This window comes from Scyliorhinus torazame, chromosome 22 (genome assembly GCF_047496885.1).
Source record: "Scyliorhinus torazame isolate Kashiwa2021f chromosome 22, sScyTor2.1, whole genome shotgun sequence".
Classification (NCBI taxonomy): domain Eukaryota; kingdom Metazoa; phylum Chordata; class Chondrichthyes; order Carcharhiniformes; family Scyliorhinidae; genus Scyliorhinus; species Scyliorhinus torazame.
Genome location: NC_092728.1, coordinates 88700110 through 88720582, shown reverse-complemented (window position 1 = coordinate 88720582; position 20473 = coordinate 88700110). Strand labels below are relative to the sequence as shown.

Below are 20473 nucleotides of genomic sequence, written 5' to 3'. Positions count from 1 at the left end.
ACTCCCCTCCCTCCCTCAATCTGGTCACTCTCGCTCTCCTCCCTCTGGTCACTCACTCCCCCTCCCTCCATCTGGTCATTCTCACTCCCCTCCCTCCCTCAATCTGGTCACTCTCACTCTCCTCCCTCTGGTCACTCACTCCCCCCTCCCTCAATCTGGTCACTCTCACTCTTCTCCCTCTGGTCACTCACTCCCCCCTCCCTCCATCTGGCCACTCTCACTCTCCGCCCTCTGGTCACTCACTCCCCCCTCCCTCCCTCCATCTGGTCACTCTCACTCTCCTCCCTCTGGTCACTCTCACTCCCCTCCTCCCTCAATCTGGTCACTCTCACTCTTCTCCCTCTGGTCACTCACTCCCCCCTCCCTCCATCTGGTCACTCTCACTCTCCTCCCTCTGGTCACTCACTCCCCCCTCCCTTCCTCAATCTGGTCACTCTCACTCTCCTCCCTCCATCACTTTCCCCTCTTTGGTCACATTCCACCCTCTCTCCCTCCGGTCACTCTCCTCCCGCCTTCTGGTCACTCTCACTTTTCACTGTCACACCCCCCTCCCTCACTTCCTCTGGTCACTGTCACTCTTCTCCCTCCCTCCCTCTAGTCACGCTCACTTTCCACCCTTTGATTACTCTCATTCACCCCCCCCCCCACCTCCTCCTCCCTCCGGTTGCTCTCTTCCCTCCCTCTCTCCCTCTGGTCACTCATGTTCTCCTCCCTCCCGTCCTCTGGTCACTCTCGCTCTCCTCCTCCTGATCATTGGTCTCTCTCCCTCACTCTCTTCTCTCTGGTTACTGTTCTCCCTTTCATTCTTCCCCCTCTGATTATTCTCCCTCTCCTCCCTCTGAGCACAGTCTATTCTTCACTCCTCTTCCTTTACTGCTCACTGCTCTCTCACTCACTTTCCTCTCTCGGTACCATTACTGATGTCCCCCTCAATCATTCCTGGCTCCTGGACACATTTCAGTGGAATCATTGCAACATTTCTCAGCATGGAGTGCCACATGTCACTGTCCCAGTTGGTGTTATAATTGGATGGGAAGATCCCAGAAAATAAAACGTAGAGGAAAAGAGTCACAGGACCGCTAATTAGCCTCAAAAAGAAAAAAACATTTTTTAACAAGGAAAAATTGGATTATAAAAAATACTCCTTTACTCCCCTCCTTATCTTAACAAATACACACATATTTAAAGATTAACATGGATTACAGGGGCAGCACTGTGGCACAGTGGTTAGCACTGCTGTCTCACGGCGCTGAGGTTCCGGGTTTGATCCTGGCCCTGGGTCACTGTCCGTGTGGAGTTTGTACATTCTCCCCGTATCTGCGTGTGCCTCACCCCCCCACAACCCAAAGATGTGCAGGGTAGGTGGATTGGCCATGCTAAATTGCCCCTTAATTGGAAATTTTGTGAAAAAACATGATGACAAAGTACACATTAAACTACAATTGTCTCATTAACATAAAAAGTCGCTTTACGCACATAAGACAACTGTGGTTAAATGCACACATTGCACTCTGAACCCAAGTGAATGGCTGTAGATTTCTCCTCCAAATCGCCCCAGATGATCACATGAGAGGTTCCAAACTCCACTCCCAAAAACAAGCTTTGAAATCTTCTCTCATAATAATGCTTTTACTTAGCGGGTTGCCTTCCGAAATCCAGACCTTTGACCAAAGGTTCCACTCCAATTTTAACCACAGCTTCCGCTCCACTTTTAACCACAGTTCCAGTCCAGGATTCTACACCCACCCCTTTTTGATTTCCTTGTCTTCACAGCTGTACAAGCTGTTCAGAATTGCTTTAACTCTCAATTCCCAGACTGTATCAAAATTAGATCAAATGTTTCATCTCCTTCTGAAGTTTGCTGTCCCACTTTAAATATAGTTACTGCAATTGTCTCTTTAACTCAGAACACTTTGTTTACTCTTCCTTGAATTCTTCTGAACAATACCCCCGTCTCTATTCTCTTAACCTCAAGCCTTTTAAAAGTTATTTTTCACCCAATTCCCTAGTTATCTGCACAGCAACTTGTACTTCACGAAGCCTGCCTCTTTGCAGCTCTTGTCGTTTCCAGTCTTTCTTTTGGCAGAGTTGTAAGATGTTCAATCCCCAAGGTTCTGTCTCCAACTGCCCACAACTTAGCAGAACTAAAACTTAAAAGATTTTCTATTTATTCTTCACGCCGTGGCCCTCTTTAAGCACAATAGAAACACAGTTGAAACTTAACCAACCCCCACACATATGCAGACATCGGAGAATCTAGGCCCTTATTTCTCATGTTTACCATATAAATCCCTTAAAACAACCTTTATTTTCCTGACACATGGAACCGATGGCCTTGTTTTGTTAAGAAATCGAACTGAAGGAACAAGGGCAATCATCTGGGACCGAGGTTGGAGCAGAGTAGGAGGGAGACCCCAAGTGAAAGCCCAAAAGAGGAAGGATTGAGATTCTGGAAATTATTAAGTTAAGAGATGGAGATGGTGAAATGAGCTTTAATCTCAGAACAGCGTGTAGCAGGGAAGAGGCAAAACATGTAGGTTGGTCTGCTTGAAACTTGGAAGAATCAGAAAGAATAGTTTGCACCATTGTAACAATAATAGAAAGAGGGGAAGCATCTTTGTTTTTCCCCAGCATTCTAAGAGCCCAGGTCATACGTTCCCTTCATGGGTAGACCAAAGGGCCCAGGACAACGGCAGTAAGCAGCCATTTTAATCAGTCTCTGCCTATTCTCCATGGGGCAGACTGACGTCCTTGGCTGTGAGATAAAGAATCCATCAAAAATTCTCACTTCAGGATTTTAATATTAGCACAGCCGGAGGGTCCTGATCACATTATAATGGAGTGTGCACAAATTTACCAACAGCAAGAAATGATATTATCCATTCAATAAACCTGCAGCACGGTAGCATAGTAGATAGCAGAATAGCTTCACAGCTCCAGGGTTCCAGGTTCGATTCCCGGCTTACAACAAAGAACAAAGAAATGTACAGCACAGGAACAGGCCCTTCGGCCCTCCAAGCCCATGCCGACCATACTGCCCGACTAAACTACAATCTTCTACACTTCCTGGGTCCGTATCCTTCTATTCCCATCCTATTCATATATTTGTCAAGATGCCCCTTAAATGTCCCTATCGTCCCTGCTTCCACTACCTCCTCCGGTAGTGAGTTCCAGGCACCCACTACCCTCTGCGTAAAAAACTTGCCTCGTACATCTACTCTAAACCTTGCCCCTCTCACCTTAAACCTATGCCCCCTAGTAATTGACCCCTCTACCCTGGGGAAAAGCCTCTGACTATCCACTCTGTCTATGCCCCTCATAATTTTGTATACCTCTATCAGGTCGCCCCTCAACCTCCTTCGTTCCAGTGAGAACAAACCGAGTTTATTCAATCGCTCCTCATAGCTTATGCCCTCCATACCAGGCAACATTCTGGTAAATCTCTTCTGCACCCTCTCTAAAGCCTCCACATCCTTCTGGTAGTGTGGCGACCAGAATTGAACACTATACTCCAAGTGTGGCCTAACTAAGGTTCTATACAGCTGCAACATGACTTGCCAATTCTTATACTCAATGCCCCGGCCAATGAAGGCAAGCATGCCGTATGCCTTCTTGACTACCTTCTCCACCTGTGTTGCCCCTTTCAATGACCTGTGGACCTGTACTCCTAGATCTCTTTGACTTTCAATACTCTTGAGCGTTCTACCATTCACTGTATATTCCCTACCTGCATTAGCGCTTCCAAAATGCATTACCTCACATTTGTCCGGATTAAACTCCATCTGCCATCTCTCCGCCCAAGTCTCCAGACAATCTAAATCCTGCTGCATCCTCTGACAGTCCTCATCGCTATCCGCAATTCCACCAACCTTTGTGTCGTCTGCAAACTTACTAATCAGACCAGTTACATTTTCCTCCAAATCATTTATATATACTACAAACAGCAAAGGTCCCAACACTGATCCCTGTGGAATCACTGTAGGTCACTGTCTGTGCGGAGTCTGCACGTTTGTGCGTGGGTTTCCTCCGGTTTCCTCTCTCAGTCCAAAGATGTGCAGGTTAGGTGGATTGGCCATGATAAATTGCCCATAGTGTCCAAAATTGCCCTTAGTGTTGGGTGGGGTTACTGGGTTATGGGGATAGGGTGGAGGTGTGGGCTTGGGTAGGGTGCTCTTTCCAAGAGCCGGTGCAGACTCGATGGGCCGAATGGCCTCCTTCTGCACTGTAACTTCTATGAATTGCCTCACTCACTCACCAGCACATCGTCAGCATCTGTGTGAACTCCTTGAACAAGCAATCATGAGGGTGCCATCGCACCAGGGGACATTTAACAGATACATCAAGACGCAGGCATGAATTCTGGGCTTGCAGTCTCCCGCCGAGGTTCAAATGGCTAATACAGGGCAGCGGGCGCACTGTGTTTCAGGGCAGGTTGCAGCCTGTGTGAGCAACAAATCACTCATGACACATAAAATTGGGGCCAAACAAGAGGATTGCAGTAATGGATTTATGTTCACATTATATCGCCGAGTGGAGGATAAATTGTGATGATCGATATGCTTGAGTGTCTGGGAGAGTAAACATGGTTCATTACTGCTATTCAACGTTGCACAGAAAGAAGATTTGACGGCATTTACCAAGCATCGCTGCCCTCCTTTGGCTTTGAACATCCAGCTCGCATGTGATTAGACGCTTTGTTGTCTTACAACAGTACTGTCAAGGTTCTGTGGACCAAACACAAATGTACATACGTGAAATCTAAAGATATCTGTCACCACTTGTCCCGTTCCCCCCCCCCAGCTATTCACTGAGCTGCGAGCCCGTTTGTGGCATTGTAAATCCGTGTGGGTGGCGGGGTTGTTGTGGGGTGGGGGGAGTTATCTCACAGGGTACAAAGCTCCACTTCCTTCGCACGTTACAGAGACTGCTCCTTCTGTTGTGCCAGGTGCATCTGCTGAAAGACCAGCTGTCGGCTGAGACTGCAGCTCGAATCGAGTCCCAGGCTCGTGTTCACCAGCTGATGCTACAGAACCGGGACCTCCTGCAGCACGTCAGCCTCTTGGTCAAACAGCTGAAGGATCTGGAGAACAGAATGTGCGCGCCGCAAACGGGTAAGGAGCATTTCAGAGCCTCAGCAAGTCCATGTTAGGGAAAAGGGCAAGGATGGGCCTGAAATCAAAGTTCTAAACTGGGGGGGAGGCCGATTTTATGAAGGCCAGGTATGATTTGGCCAGAGTGGACTGGGAGCAGACACTTTTAGGCAAATCTGTGACAGAACAGTGGGGCGCATTGAAGAAGGTGCTGCTAATTCAGGGGGCAGGGGGGCAGAGGGAGCTCAAAAGGCTCCTGTGTGGAGGTTGGTGGGGAATCGGAGGCCTATGAATGGAGTCCTGGGGAGGGGAGACAGGGGCTTCATAGAGAAAGTCTTGGGTGGGGGGGGGGGGGGGGGGGGGCGGGGAAGAGATGCCTGATCACTTGGGTCACCCAGGCAGGCATGATGGAACCAGCAGGTGGTACCGCCTCGATAGCGCAGCTCTTGTGTGGGTATAACTGGGTTCCTCAAGACTCAGAAACCCCACCATTCACTGTAACATTCACAAAGTTGAATAACAATATATTGAAGTTGCCAGCCTACCTCCTCGAAGCTGGTCAGTCAGTCACCCACCTCCCTGCCTCTTTGTTGGCCAGCAATGGGCTCATTGGTGTTGGGATTTTTAAAAAGACTTTAACTCCCCCACCGCCAGCTGACCCAAGCCCACCCATTTATTTGGTTAAGATTTCTCAATTTCTTTGCAGAAAATACATTAGGTGTCAAACCCGCAGTAGGTGCCAGGCATTAAATGCCTCGAAACCATTGTAGCTCATTTCCTTAAGTTAACGGTCACTTCATGACTATTGGTTAATTCCCACTGATCTAATTGGTGAAGACAGCAGCTTTTAATATCTGATAAAAGCCTAAAGTCCAGGAATGAGGTGACTGTAGTCATACTGTATCCAGTAACAATAGCTATAGGTTAAAGAGAGTCCACAATAAGCATTGTACCATGTCTAATGTCGAATAGGGGCTTCCAGTGTATTACTCTCCTGTCTCTTGGTGCAATCTTAAATTCTTATTAGAAACATCACTTCGTAAGTTCCAAATTCAGTGTCCCCTAATATCAGTAAAATATGGAAATAATTAATTACTGTGTATAGGGAACATTTGTCCATAAAATAACTCCAAGACGGTGGCACAGTGGTTAGCACTGTTGCTTCACAGCACCAGGGACCCAGGTTCAATTCCAGCCTCGGGTGACTGTCTGTGTGGAGTTTGCACTATCTCCCCGTGTCTGCGTGGGTTTCCTCCGGGTGCTCCGGTTTCCTCCCACAGTCCAAAGATGTACAGGTTGGGTGGATTGGACATGTTAAATTGCCCCTTAGTGCCCAAAAGGTTAGGTTGGGGGTGCTTAGTTACGGGGATAGGGTGGGGGCGCGGCCTAGGTAGGGTGCTCTTTCCAAAAGTCGGTGCAGACTCGGTGGGCCGAATGGCCTCCTTCTGCACTGTAGGGATTCTCTGATTCTGTTCCAAAGTGGGTTGCCATCGATGGACTCTTAACCTTGAGTAAGTTGTAACCTACAAATCACTAAAGCAAGTTTTATCTTTTTTTTGAATCCTCAGCTGACCCAAGTTTGAGTTCAATTTCAGAACAGATTTCGCTGTTGAGTCTTCACCACCACGATCTGTTAATGAATGGGCCTTGCACTTCAACTCCTGGAAAGGCCCCTACTGCCTCCTGTGGGCCAAGCACCCAGACTTGCCCTGACAACAGTGAAACTTTCAGAAATCTCATGAGTTTGGACCAGGGGAACCAGGAAAATGGCAACTACAGGGTATTGAATGGGAAGAAAGAGACGAGCAGAAGGATTGAAGGTTCTGAGATAAATGAAAAAGCTCTTGCCGGGGGAGAGTTTGCAGCTGAATTTAAATTGGATGGCCTGGGCCAAGAAGCAAAGGCTGAAAGGTAGAGTTAAATGTATTGTTATTCCGCTTAACTAGATGCTCCCAACCACCCGACCAGCTTACCTCTCACCCTGTGCTGCCCTCTCTCAGTCGGAGAAAGCAAGTGAGCAAGCTGTGGGAGGTTAGTTCCCTGGTGTTTTAACATCTCTCCCACTCCGTGCCCTTCACAAGGAAACGTGGGCTGTGCTCACACTCTCTCACTCCAGAAGGAAAATATTTTTCACTCCTTTGTGTTGAGTTTTGCCTGCCTGACAGCGATACAATTGAACACGAAACAAATGACAATCCAGTAAATAATCCCCAAGGTCTCCTTTTTATCTGAAGGCATCAGACCGAAGATATACAGTTTCCTGAACTTTAGATTGCTTTTAATGTTTTCAGAAATAAGCATATGTTCTATTACCTGAATCTTTTAATTATTCAGTTCCTGTGACCCCCCCTCCTTTTTTCCTCCGTTCTTCTCTTTCTCTATCCCTCCACCTTCAGCAACAATATTAACTCCCACATCGGGGGGTGGGGGGGGTTCCTCAAAAGTTTCACAAGATTGATCTCATTTAATTTTTTCCCTCTCTGTGTCATTCACCATCCTGCTCCCTCTTGTGTGGAAGGTGCTGACTTCTTCCGCTAAGGTAGGGTCCCCTGGTTAGGAGGCAGGACAACGGTCTGCTAAGTCACTACCTCTCACCCAAGGGCCTCCTGTGACACCCTGCTGAGTTACAGTGGAAACTATTTCCATTCTTGCCGAGAGTCAATGTGCACACATAAATGTGACCGGACACAAAGACATTCTGTTGGTCCTTTAGCCTGAAGATGCTGAAGTCCATTGTAATTGACTTGGCTGTAATCAGTCAACTCAATACAGGCCAAGACTCAGCAAATCCTACACGATGCACAGAGCTGTTGGAGAGTTTGGATAAATCTGCTCTTAATGCAGTTTCAGGCTTGATTTGATCGAGACTTTATTGAAATCAATTTGTATTTTTGGCAACATGGAGCCATCACTGTGATATTGACCCATTTTGATCTATTTAACAAAGCGACAAGTTTCCTTTCATTTTTTAACAATTAAACTCTTTACTAAAACTGGATGTGAGATTGCCAGCTGTATTGTTGAGCGGGTTAAGCATTTCTCTTCTGACAATCAAGCATTTGGTGCAGGGATTCCAATCACTGCATTTGAGATGAAGAGTTGTGAGTGCTCCTGAATACAATCCATCAACTTTGTAGCAATGTGATGAGCTTGAAAAATGAACTGCCCCCATGCAGGCTTCAAAGAAGCCTCATTGAAGAACTCTCACAATGCAATCCTCTCTTGAACTGCAATGAATGGGCCATTCTCAGGATGGAAGCACAGTTAAAACAAAGAAGGGTGACTATCTCAGGTTCTTAACCATCTAGGAATGATTAAACCTGAACATAGCTCCAGCTCAGATTTATCATCAGGTGATTACACCCTTTTTTGGGGGGATTTGGTCACACGGGGGTATTCAGCACTCCAGAGTGATGAGGGGTTTCTGAAAAGTCCGCCCACTCTAGTTATCACCCCACCTTTTCTGGTCTCCTGTGATGACTGTCTCAGGTGTTTCCTCTTGTGTGCGTCCAATGTGCTGACATTAATTCCATTGATTGGCCAGGGAAAATATCAATATAAGCAGCCATGTGCCACTGGGTTTGTGCAGGATGCCTGCCTGACACCCAACAGTTACAGTGGTCCAGGCATCTCTCTAATGCCCCGCTCACACTTAGCCCTACAATCTCCGCACTTTGCACACGTGCCCGAGTTTATATCTGCCCTTTAGATGTTTGCCATTCGTGAATGTTCCTTTTATTGCTGATTATGATGCTGATTTTAAAAGAAAACATTTCAATCATATTCAATTTATTTATAGACTGTATTTTGCTTCCTTCTCCTCTTATTGTTCTCAGTTAAATTGAAAACTTATTTTTTTAAGATTGTGATAGATTTGAGAATTCTTTAAAACTGCAATTGGCTCTCCATCTCCCAGCCTAAATGGATAAACTTTGAAATGTGGCCGCCATCCAGCAGTTTGTTTTATTGTAACATTTCCCTTCATGTTGCACTCCAAGTCATAAAATTAGCCAAATTGCGGGCTATTATCATGTCTAGCAGTCAAAAGATTTCATCTGAAAGACAGGCCACTAATATAAAGATCCATTTACAGACAATGTTCAGAGTAATCTATCGAGACATTTAATTGCAATTGGATGATCAAATCTGGTAAGCTGACTATTTTGCACAGCTAACATTATCCTCAAATCACGTTTTTTAATAAGAAACTGTCTGATAGTTGCCTGCAGTTTCATGGCTTCTAGACAATGATTTAGGAGTCAGTGAAATGTGACCAGAAAGAGCAGGTGGCCAAGTTTGAACTGTCTCTCTTGTTTTTTTCAAGGATTAATCAGACCATACCACGATTAAACCCACCACCATCCATCATGAGGAAGCGCTCGACCAAGTCGCTCCTGATAGCTACTGAGACAACCTCGCCAGGCATCGAACAGGTGGTCATGAGCAGCCTGCTGCAGAGTTCACACGCGTCAAGTTTTACAGATGTCTCCTCCTGTACCTTCGCTGCGTCTGTCTTTGAAGCTGAGGCCGGACTGTCTGAGAAGGTGCGGATGGGCGGGTTTTCACCTGCAGCTGACAATTTTGCAGCCAAGCCTCCCTCTTCGGTCCTCGTCAAAGGGTCAAGTGAGGAAAGCAGTACTGTAAACACCACGCCCAGTAGTTGCAGGAACCAAGCTTGGACAATGGAGCCCCTTGTAGATTCCCCACTGCACAGCCAAGACAGCAGATGCAATGTTGTGGACTATGCCATAAACACCCCACCCTTTTCCCCACCAGTTAATGAGACCTGCCTGCACATCAGCTTCTCAGAGGATGAGCTGTGGTGCAATGATGCTGAAGATTCAAGAGAACATCAAAAAGCCTCGGTGGAGGAAACAGAAGAGCAAACTTTAAATCGTCTGACTTCTGGCTAACGCTGCCTTTTGCTGCGACAGGATTATTTTCATCACACATTCATTCTTGCGAGTTTCGGGGTCAGCTGACCTCCAGCTGTAGAAAGAATCTATGGTTCTGGAAATTCTTTCCCAATACTTCCATGGATTACTAGTCTTCCGAAGTAAGAGAACGGGAGTTTGAAAATTACATTTATTTGCGATTGTTGACAGTCGGGGTTGGTGGGGGAGGTGGGGGAATGAGAGATTTCTTAAAAGATGTTATTGGTCTCTCCAGCCTCTAATGGTGAGCCCTCTGATACACAGTACAACCACCTAGAGACCACTGCCATTGACACAGTGTTCCCTCTAAGCTACATGCACGTGAGGCCCCTCAGCAACTTGGAGGGTACTCGCAGGCTGCCCACATTATCCACTTTACGCGCACACACATTTAAAGAGGATTCATTGAAATGAACAGGCCACGAATTAAAAAATGAGAGGGGACCCTGATTTATTCTCCACTTTCTTTGGGTGCCATTGCAATGAAAATGATGCCATTGCTGAGATTGGTATCCCATTGTAGGATATTCTCATTGTTCACTGTACTGATGGAAGAAAAAGTAATGAAATCAGCAAATATAACTGCTATTCTTGCACTGCCATTTACTGAATGACTGATCAGCAAAACAATATATAGTACCTATAATTCCAATCTTTACATTAAGTCCGTTTTATATTATATAATAATGTAATCAACTTTGAATACACGATCTATCTGGAGTAAAACCCTCTTACGTCTTACATTGTGAAATTGGTCAGAGGTTTTGTGCTTTGGATAGTCAGAAATGGTATCGTTTTTCAGTTCCTTCTGCCTTTCACCCATCAGATGACACATTTCCCCCCACACCTGCCGCTGGGCCATTCGTCCCAGTGACACGGAAGGTCTTGCACCTGGCTTTAAGTCTATGCAAATGGTGAATGTTTCCTCCTGCACTTTTCCCTGTCTGATTTTGAATCTGAGAGTCGATAGCACGCAGAGGGAGAGTAAAGTCATCTTGGGGTCTCTTGGGATCTGTGTTCGAGATTGGGATCTACCACTTTTGGCAGTGGTCTGAGAATTGAGTGAGAAGGATAGGATGACACCGGGAGGCACGGTGGCAGAGTGGTTAGCACTGCTGCCTCACAGCTCCAGGGTCCTAGGTTCAATTCCGGCCTCTGGTGACTGTGTGAAGTTTGCACTTTCTCTCCGTGTTTGCGTGGGTTTCCTCCGGGTGCTCCGGTTTCCTCCTACAGCCCAAAGATGTGCGGATTAGGATCAGGCTAAATTCCCCTTAGTGTCCAAAAGATTAGGTGGGGTTACTGGGTTCCGGGAATAGGATGGAAGTGTGGGCTTAATTAGGGTGCTCTTTCCAAGGGCTGGAGCAGCCTCAATGGGCAGAATTGCCTCCTTCTGCACTGCAAATTGTATGATCAATGACAAACGCCTTGGACCCAATTTTAACCCATTCAAAATCTACCCACGTGCACAGAGTTAAAATCGGGCCCAATATTTGAAAGTCGCAAGAGTTAGACCAAAACAGTTGTGTATTTGCTAAGTTACCACTGCCGTAGCTCTACTGGTAACATAGGGATTTGTACTGTGCCAACACAAACTTATCCTTCCCTCCACCCCCTCAACCTTCACCATCCTGTGAAATAGACCCACATCATCTTATGGTAGGAGTTGGTGACATTTATTCTCTGACTGACACACACTTCAGCATTGTGAATAGGCAGCTTTGTGGGTCCACTCAACGAGCACCTCATCTCACTCCAGTTACCTATAGCCTAAATGTTTTATTTTATAATGGTCCTGGGACTTTTTATTGCATTAAAGCTGCGACAAATACCCGTTTTTGGTGTAGTGATGCAAAGAGCATGTGGAAAAACCCACATGTGAATCTCTCTATAGGGGCAGCATGGTAGCACAAGTGGATAGCACTGTGACTTCACAGCGCCAGGGTCCCAGGTTCGATTCCCTGCTGGGTCACTGTCTGTGCGGAGTCTGCACGTTCTCCCCGTGTCTGCGTGGGTTTCCTCCGGGTACTCCGGTTTCCTCCCACAATCCAAAGACGTGCAGGTTAGGTGGATTGGCCATGTTAAATTACCCTTAGTGTCCAAAAAGGTTAGGAGGGGTTATTGGGTTACGGGGATAGGGTGGAAGTGAGGGCTTAAGTGGGTCGGTGCAGACTCGATGGGCCGAATGGCCTCCTTCTGCACTGAATGTTCTATAGTTCCTGGCCACTAACGCACACCTGTTGTTGCCTGATATGTAGGATCGATCTTCACTCGCTTGGAAATTATGTGCTCCCAAATGGACAAAAATAATTATAAAATGGAAGCCTACAGCATTTGATTTTTTTTTCAAAAGGTAGTCCTCCTTTGAAGTATTTCCTCCCTTTCCCATTGCAGTCTTCATCTGCCACACACCCTCCCCCCATACCTGCAGGAACAAGGCTGCTTTGTAAACTTGCGCCTACAAATTTGCATGCAGGGCGCGCTACATGGGGGTCGTGATCCCTGCAGTCAGTACTTTACCCAAATGGGAGTTGTCTGCCTTCAGTTACCATCTGCACCTACCCCCTCCCGACCCAGCTCAATCTTTGTTGTGCCAACTTGCCAGTTATTCCCCTTGATGTGCAGCTGATCTTTATTTGAGCTAACGATAACAATACTGTCGAAGTGGGAATGATCATTCCTGTTACCCAGCGGCTGTGAGCCACGTTATTTTAATAGCTGAAAGCAGAGATATAACTGTGAGCCCATGAGTTGCAGGCAGCCCTTTGAAGTTTTCCACAGATTTGCATCTGTACTCGTCCAACTGTACTGAGCTCTGTTGCTGATGGCAGAGGTACTCCCAGCAAAGCTATCTCATGAAGGCAGACGTGGAGCTCGTTCCTGTAATCCTGTCGTGCCGCAGACTGCCAAACGGGTTGAAATAGTCTTGCTCAGCACTGACTCGACCTTGAAATCATTTTCGACATGTCCCTGCAGAAAGATCTTTATAGCGATAGTCACGTTTTCTTTAAAAAGAAACTCAGATTTATAAAAATGAAGGGTAACTGGCACAGTAAATATGTTGCCAAGTAAACAGGCGTGGTTGGATTTTGCTCATTATACTTGGCTAAAAGATTTTCATTTTAAGCGGTGCTGTTTAAACAGGCCAAGAAATTTTGATGCCAGTGGTTTCAACTTACCTGGTTACACTGATAGACATTAGTTAAAGGCTTGTTTCAGCTGAGGATGCTGATACTTGTATCTTGCTGGAGCTGGATAGGTTGGTTCGGGCGCGGCGATGTCCTCCAGATTTAACACACTTTTTCAGCGTTTTTTGGAAATTTGTAGCTGGCTTGAGCTTGTGCTGAGCTGAGCATCATTGGGGTAGATTTTGATGCTTTGCCAGAGTGGAAAATGGGCAATAGTCAATGGAAGCAAAACTCGGGAGAGATGCCAAACAGGCTGCCAATTCTCCAGCACCTATTTCAGAATATCGCACAAAGTCAAAACCTGCCTCATTCAACCCTGTGGCACTGGTGGGAGCCCATTTTGTGGGTCCTCTTGACTTGGTCACTTAGCCCCACTTCCCATACCGTTTTAAATCTTTACGTTTGTGATTGGTGCAGGTGACTGCTCCTTTTAATCCTAAGTAGCTTAATTCAACTTCTTTGCTAATTCTATTTTGTTTATTCTGTACCATTTGCATTAATTTGGATTAATCTGAATGACAAAATGGCTTTAAATTGTGCGGAGTGGACTTTGATTACATCTAAAGCATGTGACCCCTTATTTCTATATTAATGTGACCACTCTGTCACCGTAGCAGGCAGGTTGTCTCAGTGGGATCTTTACCAATAGAGCACGACATATTGCCTTGCCCATCCTGCTTGCAGTGCAGCCAGACACCACTCACAGCTTTCAATTTGAGTCAGCCAACATAAATAAAGACCTGGAGGTATTAATATTAAACCCATACGTCAGTACTGGGGAACAGGCATCTGCACTGGATGTGATACTGCAGGGAAGCACATTCAGTGTAAAGTTCATTATTGCACCACCCCTGCATCCCCATTAGGTTTCCTCACGGCCCCCATTTAATCCATGTTGGATTGATCTGTAATAAGCATCGGCCACTATCAGCTGAATTTGGAATATACAAATCAGGAACTCTTGGCTCCAAAAGGCGATGGATGCTTTGGCAGGTGGGGCAAGATTTTCTGTAACTAGGATTCGCTGACGACAGGTGAAAACAATTTTAAGGACTTCTAATTACGAGCTTCTAAAAAGGGAGTTCTAATTCAACCCTCGACATTTCTAACATTTTTGAATTTGAAATAAGGGAATAAGTACGATGATATTGATTGGAGTGTTGGGTACAGTTCAATTGGTCGGCATAATGTTCTTGAAATAAACGTCAAGTTTTATTGATTCTGATGGAACCGAACTCATTTGTAATCGGAAAGCATCTTACCAAGCCCGGAGACTGCCATCTGTTTCACTGGTTTGAATCTTTCTGCTCATTCAGCACTTCCTAATGGCAGTAGCTCCAGCATCAACTGGTATTGAATTCCCTTGTTAACATGGTTGTGTACCAGTACAGTTTAAAGCTGTCATGTCTCAAGGTTAGTGTGGAACCAAGGACGACTAACCAACTAATTGATTAACTCAGCAGTCAGAATAATAGGGCGAATAATCTTGACTCTGGTATGTGGACGCATTATATAAATGACAGAAGTGGGCTTACGGCTTTTAAAACTTTTGCTTTATTTGCAAAAGTGCATTTGGGAAGCTGGAGCTTGGAGCTGTTTGTGTTTTCCTTCTAACCTGCTGACAATCGTGATGTTTCTGGAATGCCACGCACTGCCTGGAAGGATGTTGGAAGCAGCTTCAATGGTAACTTTCAAATAGAAATTGGATGAATACCAGGTGAAAAGTTGAAGGGTTGTGGGGAAGAGCAGCGGAACAAGATGTATTAGATAGCTTTCAAGGAGCTGGCGCAGGCTCAATGGGCTGAATGGCCTCCGATGTTGTCAGTACTATGATTCTGCCGTGATTAGCATACATTGTGACACCTGCAGTGTTTGTACCCGTGCAGTTGTATGTTCCATATATCTGCTGACAGAATGTCCCCACTGTTGCAGCCTTAACTGTCTTCCAAATAAACAAGCAATTTTGGGCCAGAATTTGCAGTTGCAATGAAGGTGAAACTATCTGCAGACATTGCCAATGGTGAGTAGATGTGACCGCAATTTCTGGCCCCTGCACATGCTGTTAATTACAGAAATCCAGATCTTGCTGACAATGATACCCTGCTTCTCCACAGTCTTTCGAGATCCAATCAGCACAGGTCAGTGAATTGATATGAATTTCAACATTTCACATGTATAAACCATTGAAAATGAGGTTTACACATGTGCCTTATTGAATGAGATGTAACTGAGTTTTTAATGGTTTCCTGAAAACCTAGGGGGCGATTCTCCAATATTGGGCCCAAGAGTTCGCGCGTCGTGAACGCGTACGATTCTGGCCCCACAGGGGGCCAGCATGGCGCTGGAGCGGTTCATGCCGCTCCAGCCTCCTTTTGCAGCGCCAAATGGGCTCCGGGCCAACCCACGCATGCGCAGTTGGGCCGCGCCATCCTGCGCATGCGTGGGGGACTTCTTTAGCGCGCCGGCCCCGACTCAAGATGGAGTCGGTGTTCAGGGGCCGGACGCGCCAGAAGGTAGGCCCGGGGGGAGGGGCGGGGGGAGAGGCTGGCCCGCCGATCGGTGGGCCACGATCATGGGCCAGACCCCATCGGAGGCCCCCCCCCCCCCGGTGAAGGAGCTCCCCTACGCCCCACAGGCTGGCCCCCAACCGTTCCTGCCGGCAGCGACCAGGGGTGAACGGCGACGGCGGGACTCGCCGTATCAGCGCGGCCGCTCGGCCCATCTGGGCCGGAGAATCGGCGGCCCCGCTGATTCCAGCGGCCTGCGACCAATGCCGCACGAAACGCGCCGGCGCGAATGGTGCCGGTTCTCCGCACTTCGGAGAATCGCACGCCGGCATCGGGGCGTCGTGCGGTTGCGGCGATTTTCCGGCCCGGCGCGGGGCTCGGAGAATCGCCCCTCTAATTTTACAAGTATGGAGTGTAATTCTCGCAGTAAAACACTTAATTATTCAATTATTTTTACAGCAATATGTTCCCCCACATTTGTTTATTATTTCTGTTTATACCTTAATCGCATGCATAAGCCCCATTTTTTATTTTACTTTCTGTAGAGTGATGAAAACTTGAAATATAAACCCGGCTTTTTATTTCCTGCTTTTCTGTCTGTGAGAATAATTTAACTTGATGAGGCAATTAACCTGCACTGTTGCTAGATGCCACAGAATGTAGCAAATTCAAAGTGAGATCAGAATAGAGGAAATCGATGCACTGGAATCGGCTAATTCTTTGTAGACACTTTTTCTGGAGATATGTGATGAACATCATCCTCTCGCTGCTCACCACAGAATTAAGGATTAGCGTCACTAATTGAGGCCATTGCAAATTCCAGGTAAGACCAGGATATTTTTAACGGAATATGGTCTGGATGCCACATACGACAGAATAGAGCAAACTGCAGCAACACTGCTGCTTTCAAAGACCTGCCCAGAAAAAGGTGCTGCATAAAACACCATTAATCTATTTTTTGCCAAACTGCCTCTTTCAGAACGGTGTGGTGGATGAATATTCTAGATATGATTTTGTTATGAAGACTCCTTGTGGAATCGACCCCTGCTTGGAATGTGTTGGTGGTTATAACGCTGAGAAACTTTAAACTTGCCAGAAATAAGCAATAAAATGCTGTCTAGAAAATATTTCTGACATCTTGACTTTGTAGCAGTTCAGCATTGGTAGTCCCAAAGTAATGCCCAAGCACTTAGAGAATAGAGTGTTCTTCCATATACTTTCTATTCCCTCTTTTTTTTAAATGCAGTTACTGTGTAAATATGATTACAGTGACTCAGATGAAAAATGTGAATTTTCTGAAAGAAATATTATGACTTTTATTGTTTTGCCCATTCTCGTGGTCAAGCCAATGCTGTCATTGATACCAAATTTGAACTGTAAAATTGTATTGCACCTTACTGCCCTAAAGCTCATTTGAAATTAAAGTCTGATAAAGTTTGTTAAAACGTGCGTGATATTTTCACAATGTACTCTATTGTTCCAATCGTATAAGAACCAGATGGAGCTAAATGTGGAATAAAATATCAGCGGGACAGATACTGATTTCAGTTCCATTGCTACTGCAACATATCGACAGCAATTCAATTGGTAACACTCTCGCCTTTGAGACACGAGGTTCTGGATTCAAGACCCACTCTAGGGCTTGAGCACAAAAATCAAGGCTCACAGTCCTGTGCAGTTATGTTGTCCATTGTGTGCATTCCAATTAAATTATCCAGCAGCAAGCTTTCAGGAGTTTAAAATGAAAAAGGTTACTTATTATCACACATTTAATTTGAATCAACACAAAAAGTCTTCACAGACACAAATATTGGATAAAGATTGTGCACTTTCAGTTGACAGTTAATTTGGTCTCCCACACGGCAGGCCTATGGCATCTTGAATTAACTCTCAGATGAACTGTGAAACTGGAACAGGATAAGTACTGTTTGATGTTTGGCTGTTTGATGACTGTTTTGCTGGTTGATGACTTCCAGCTAGTTTCAGAGTCTGGTTCTCAGACTGGCTGATGACTGGTTCTGATGAATCTGTTGGGTTTGGGGGTAATTGAGGTGCAGACCCTGAAAGCAAATTTGATTACGAGTAATGGATTAATGGGCTGGATTCTCCAATCTTGAGGCTATATCCCCACGCCGGCATAGGAATGGTGGCGTTTTACAACCGAAAGTTTGGCGTAAAACGGCCACCGATCCTCCGTTTGGCTGGGGGCTGGCATGCCTGCAGCGTAGAGCATCCAGCTCTAGCTGCCGCTACGGCCCAGAGAATTTCCGGGCCCATGGCCGCACATGCGCATGGCGGCGGTCTGCAGAGGCAACGCAGTGCAACATGGCGCCGGCCGCTCGTTGACCCGGCCTGCGAAATAATGCCACCCCCCCCCCCCTTTGGCTAGTTTGCAAGCCCTGGACCACCCCCCAACAGTACCCCCAGTCCCTGTCAAATTCCCCCCTGCCAGCCGATCGGCCCTCCCCCGACTGTGGCGGCGTTGGATTGAGTCCGCAGCCGCCACGCCGAGTTCCCAACGGATGATACCACAGGCGACTGACACCGTCGGGATCTCGGCTGGTCGGGGGCGGAGCATCGAGGGGGTGGGCCTCAGGCAAGCTCCTGAAGCCGTCAATACAGTGCGCAGCATACTCGTATAGTACGCTGCTTTGGAGGGGGCAGAGAATCGCGAAAGTGGCTCCACCCGCGATTTGGTCGCAAACGGGTATTCTCCAGCCGATCGCCGAAAGCAATTTCAGTGTCGGCGATCAGAGAATCTCGCCCAATACTTCTTGGGCCCACCCAATCTAGTTTGAATGGTATAGGTCATTGTGATACAATGGGAAGCTGATAATGGCTTTTTGAGCTTTTGGGGACGATTCACCCAAATGGAGCCCAAATGTTTGCGCCGTCGTGAATGCCATCGCGTTTCACGACGGCACGACCCGGGCCCGGGTATGACCTACTCTGTCCCCCACAGGAGGCCAGCATGGCACTGGAGCAGTTCACGCCGCTCCAGCCTCCTTTCCTGGCGCCAAATGGGCACCGCGTCAACCTGCGCATGCACGGGGGACCTCTTCAGCGCACCGGCCCCGACAACATGGCGTCGGTGTTCAGGGGCCGGCCGCGCAGGGAAGTAGGCCCTGGGGGGGGGGGGGGGGAGAGGCCGGCCTGCCGATCGGTGGGCCCCGCTTGCGGGCCAGACCCCATCGGAGGCCCCCCCCCCGGAGAAGGAGCCCCCCACACGCCGCCCCCCGACCGTTCGCGTAGAGTTCCCGCCGGCAGCGATCAGGGGTGAACGGCGACGGCAGGACTCTGTCGTATCCGCTCGGCCCATCCAGGCCGGAGAATCGGCGGCCCCGCCGATTCCAGCGGCCGGCGCACCGCCAAACATGGCGATGCAAATGGCGCCGATTCTCTGCACCTCGGAGAATCGCGCACCGCGTCGTGGCGCAGTTGCGCCGATTCTCCGGCCCGGCGCAGGGCTCGGAGAATCGCCCCCTTTTTCCTTTTCCAGTGTGAAACATGGAGACAAGAGTCCTGGAAACGCCATAGACTTTAGATATTGGCCCATCCTTAAACTTGGAGATGTGTGAATTCCACAAATGGCTGAAAGTTATGTGCCGTATTTAATTGGATTCTCATTGGAAACTTCATTCTGCCTGTTTCCAAATCCCAAAAGTCACACAATTTGCAGCAGCCATCTTAACAGCTTACTATTGTCCAATTGTGACTGAAAGTTCATGATATGACATGCCTGCGCTGGGAATGACACTGTGGAATCAAACATCCATACCCACTACTGTGATTTGGTGGATTCATTCAACTTGAGGAAATAAGAGGAAATGCACTCCATTCAGAAAAAGACACACTGATACCAGGAAAAGGTTAACAAACTGATTAAAATAGCTGAGGCCAGGCGACGCCAAGCTTCAGTTTTAAATGCCACCTTTGACTATTTTCTCCATTGACCGAATGATCTAATATTTACCATAGTAAGATAGGACTGTGGCCAACTGGAAGCGATCATTACAGGTAACCTGGGCACTGCCCAAACGCCAGAATAACCTCTGAGCAGGAAATGTCCTAAAAACCTTGCACAACCTCAGATGGAGATCAAATAAATTGCCATAATCACGCCATTTACTCAATTGTATTTGTTTGAAGGGTCTTGTGGCGCAGTGTAGTAGTACTGTAGTAGTAGTATAGTGTAGGAGCAGTGTAGTAGTACTGTAATGCACCTTAAGACCATGGGCAGCACGTTAGCACAGTGGTTAGCACTGTTGCTTCGCAGCTCCAGGGTCCCAGGTTTGATTCCCGGCTTGGGTCACTGTCTGTGTGGAGTCTACACGTTCTCCCTGCATGTGCGTGGATTTCCTTCGGGTGCTCCGGTTTCTTCCCACAAGTCCCGAAAGACGTGCTGTTAGGTAAATTGAACATTCTGAATTCGCCCTCTGTGTACCGAACAGGTGCCGGAATGTGTCGACTAGGGGCTTTTCACAGTAACTTCATTGCAGTGTTAATGTAAGCCTAATTGTGACAATAAAGATTATTTTAAAAAAGGTACAGGAGCAGAATTAGGCCATATGGCCCATCGAGAATACACCGCCATTCGATCATGGCTGATATGTTTCTCATCCCCATTTTCCTGCCTTCTCCCCTGATCCCCCTATTAATCAAGAACCTATCTATCTCTGTCTTAAAGACACTCAGTGATTTGGCCTTCTGCGGCAAACAGATTCACCACCCTCTGGCAGAAGAAATTCCACCTCATC

At 47.1% G+C, this 20473-nt stretch overlaps 1 protein-coding gene across 2 annotated transcripts in view; it reads left to right on the top strand.

Annotated features, from left to right (window-relative positions):
• LOC140399192 (carboxyl-terminal PDZ ligand of neuronal nitric oxide synthase protein) overlaps positions 1–17161 on the top strand; it is a 175942-nt gene extending 158781 nt beyond the window's left edge. For both annotated transcript variants that reach the window (XM_072488538.1, XM_072488537.1), the window contains 3 exons: positions 4946–5111; positions 6659–7001; positions 9415–17161. In XM_072488538.1, the coding sequence (XP_072344639.1) occupies positions 4946–5111; positions 6659–7001; positions 9415–10003 (1098 nt within the window). In that variant the 3' untranslated portion in view covers positions 10004–17161. The remainder of the gene's footprint in view (positions 1–4945; positions 5112–6658; positions 7002–9414) is intronic.
• Positions 17162–20473: the final 3312 nt, after the last annotated feature.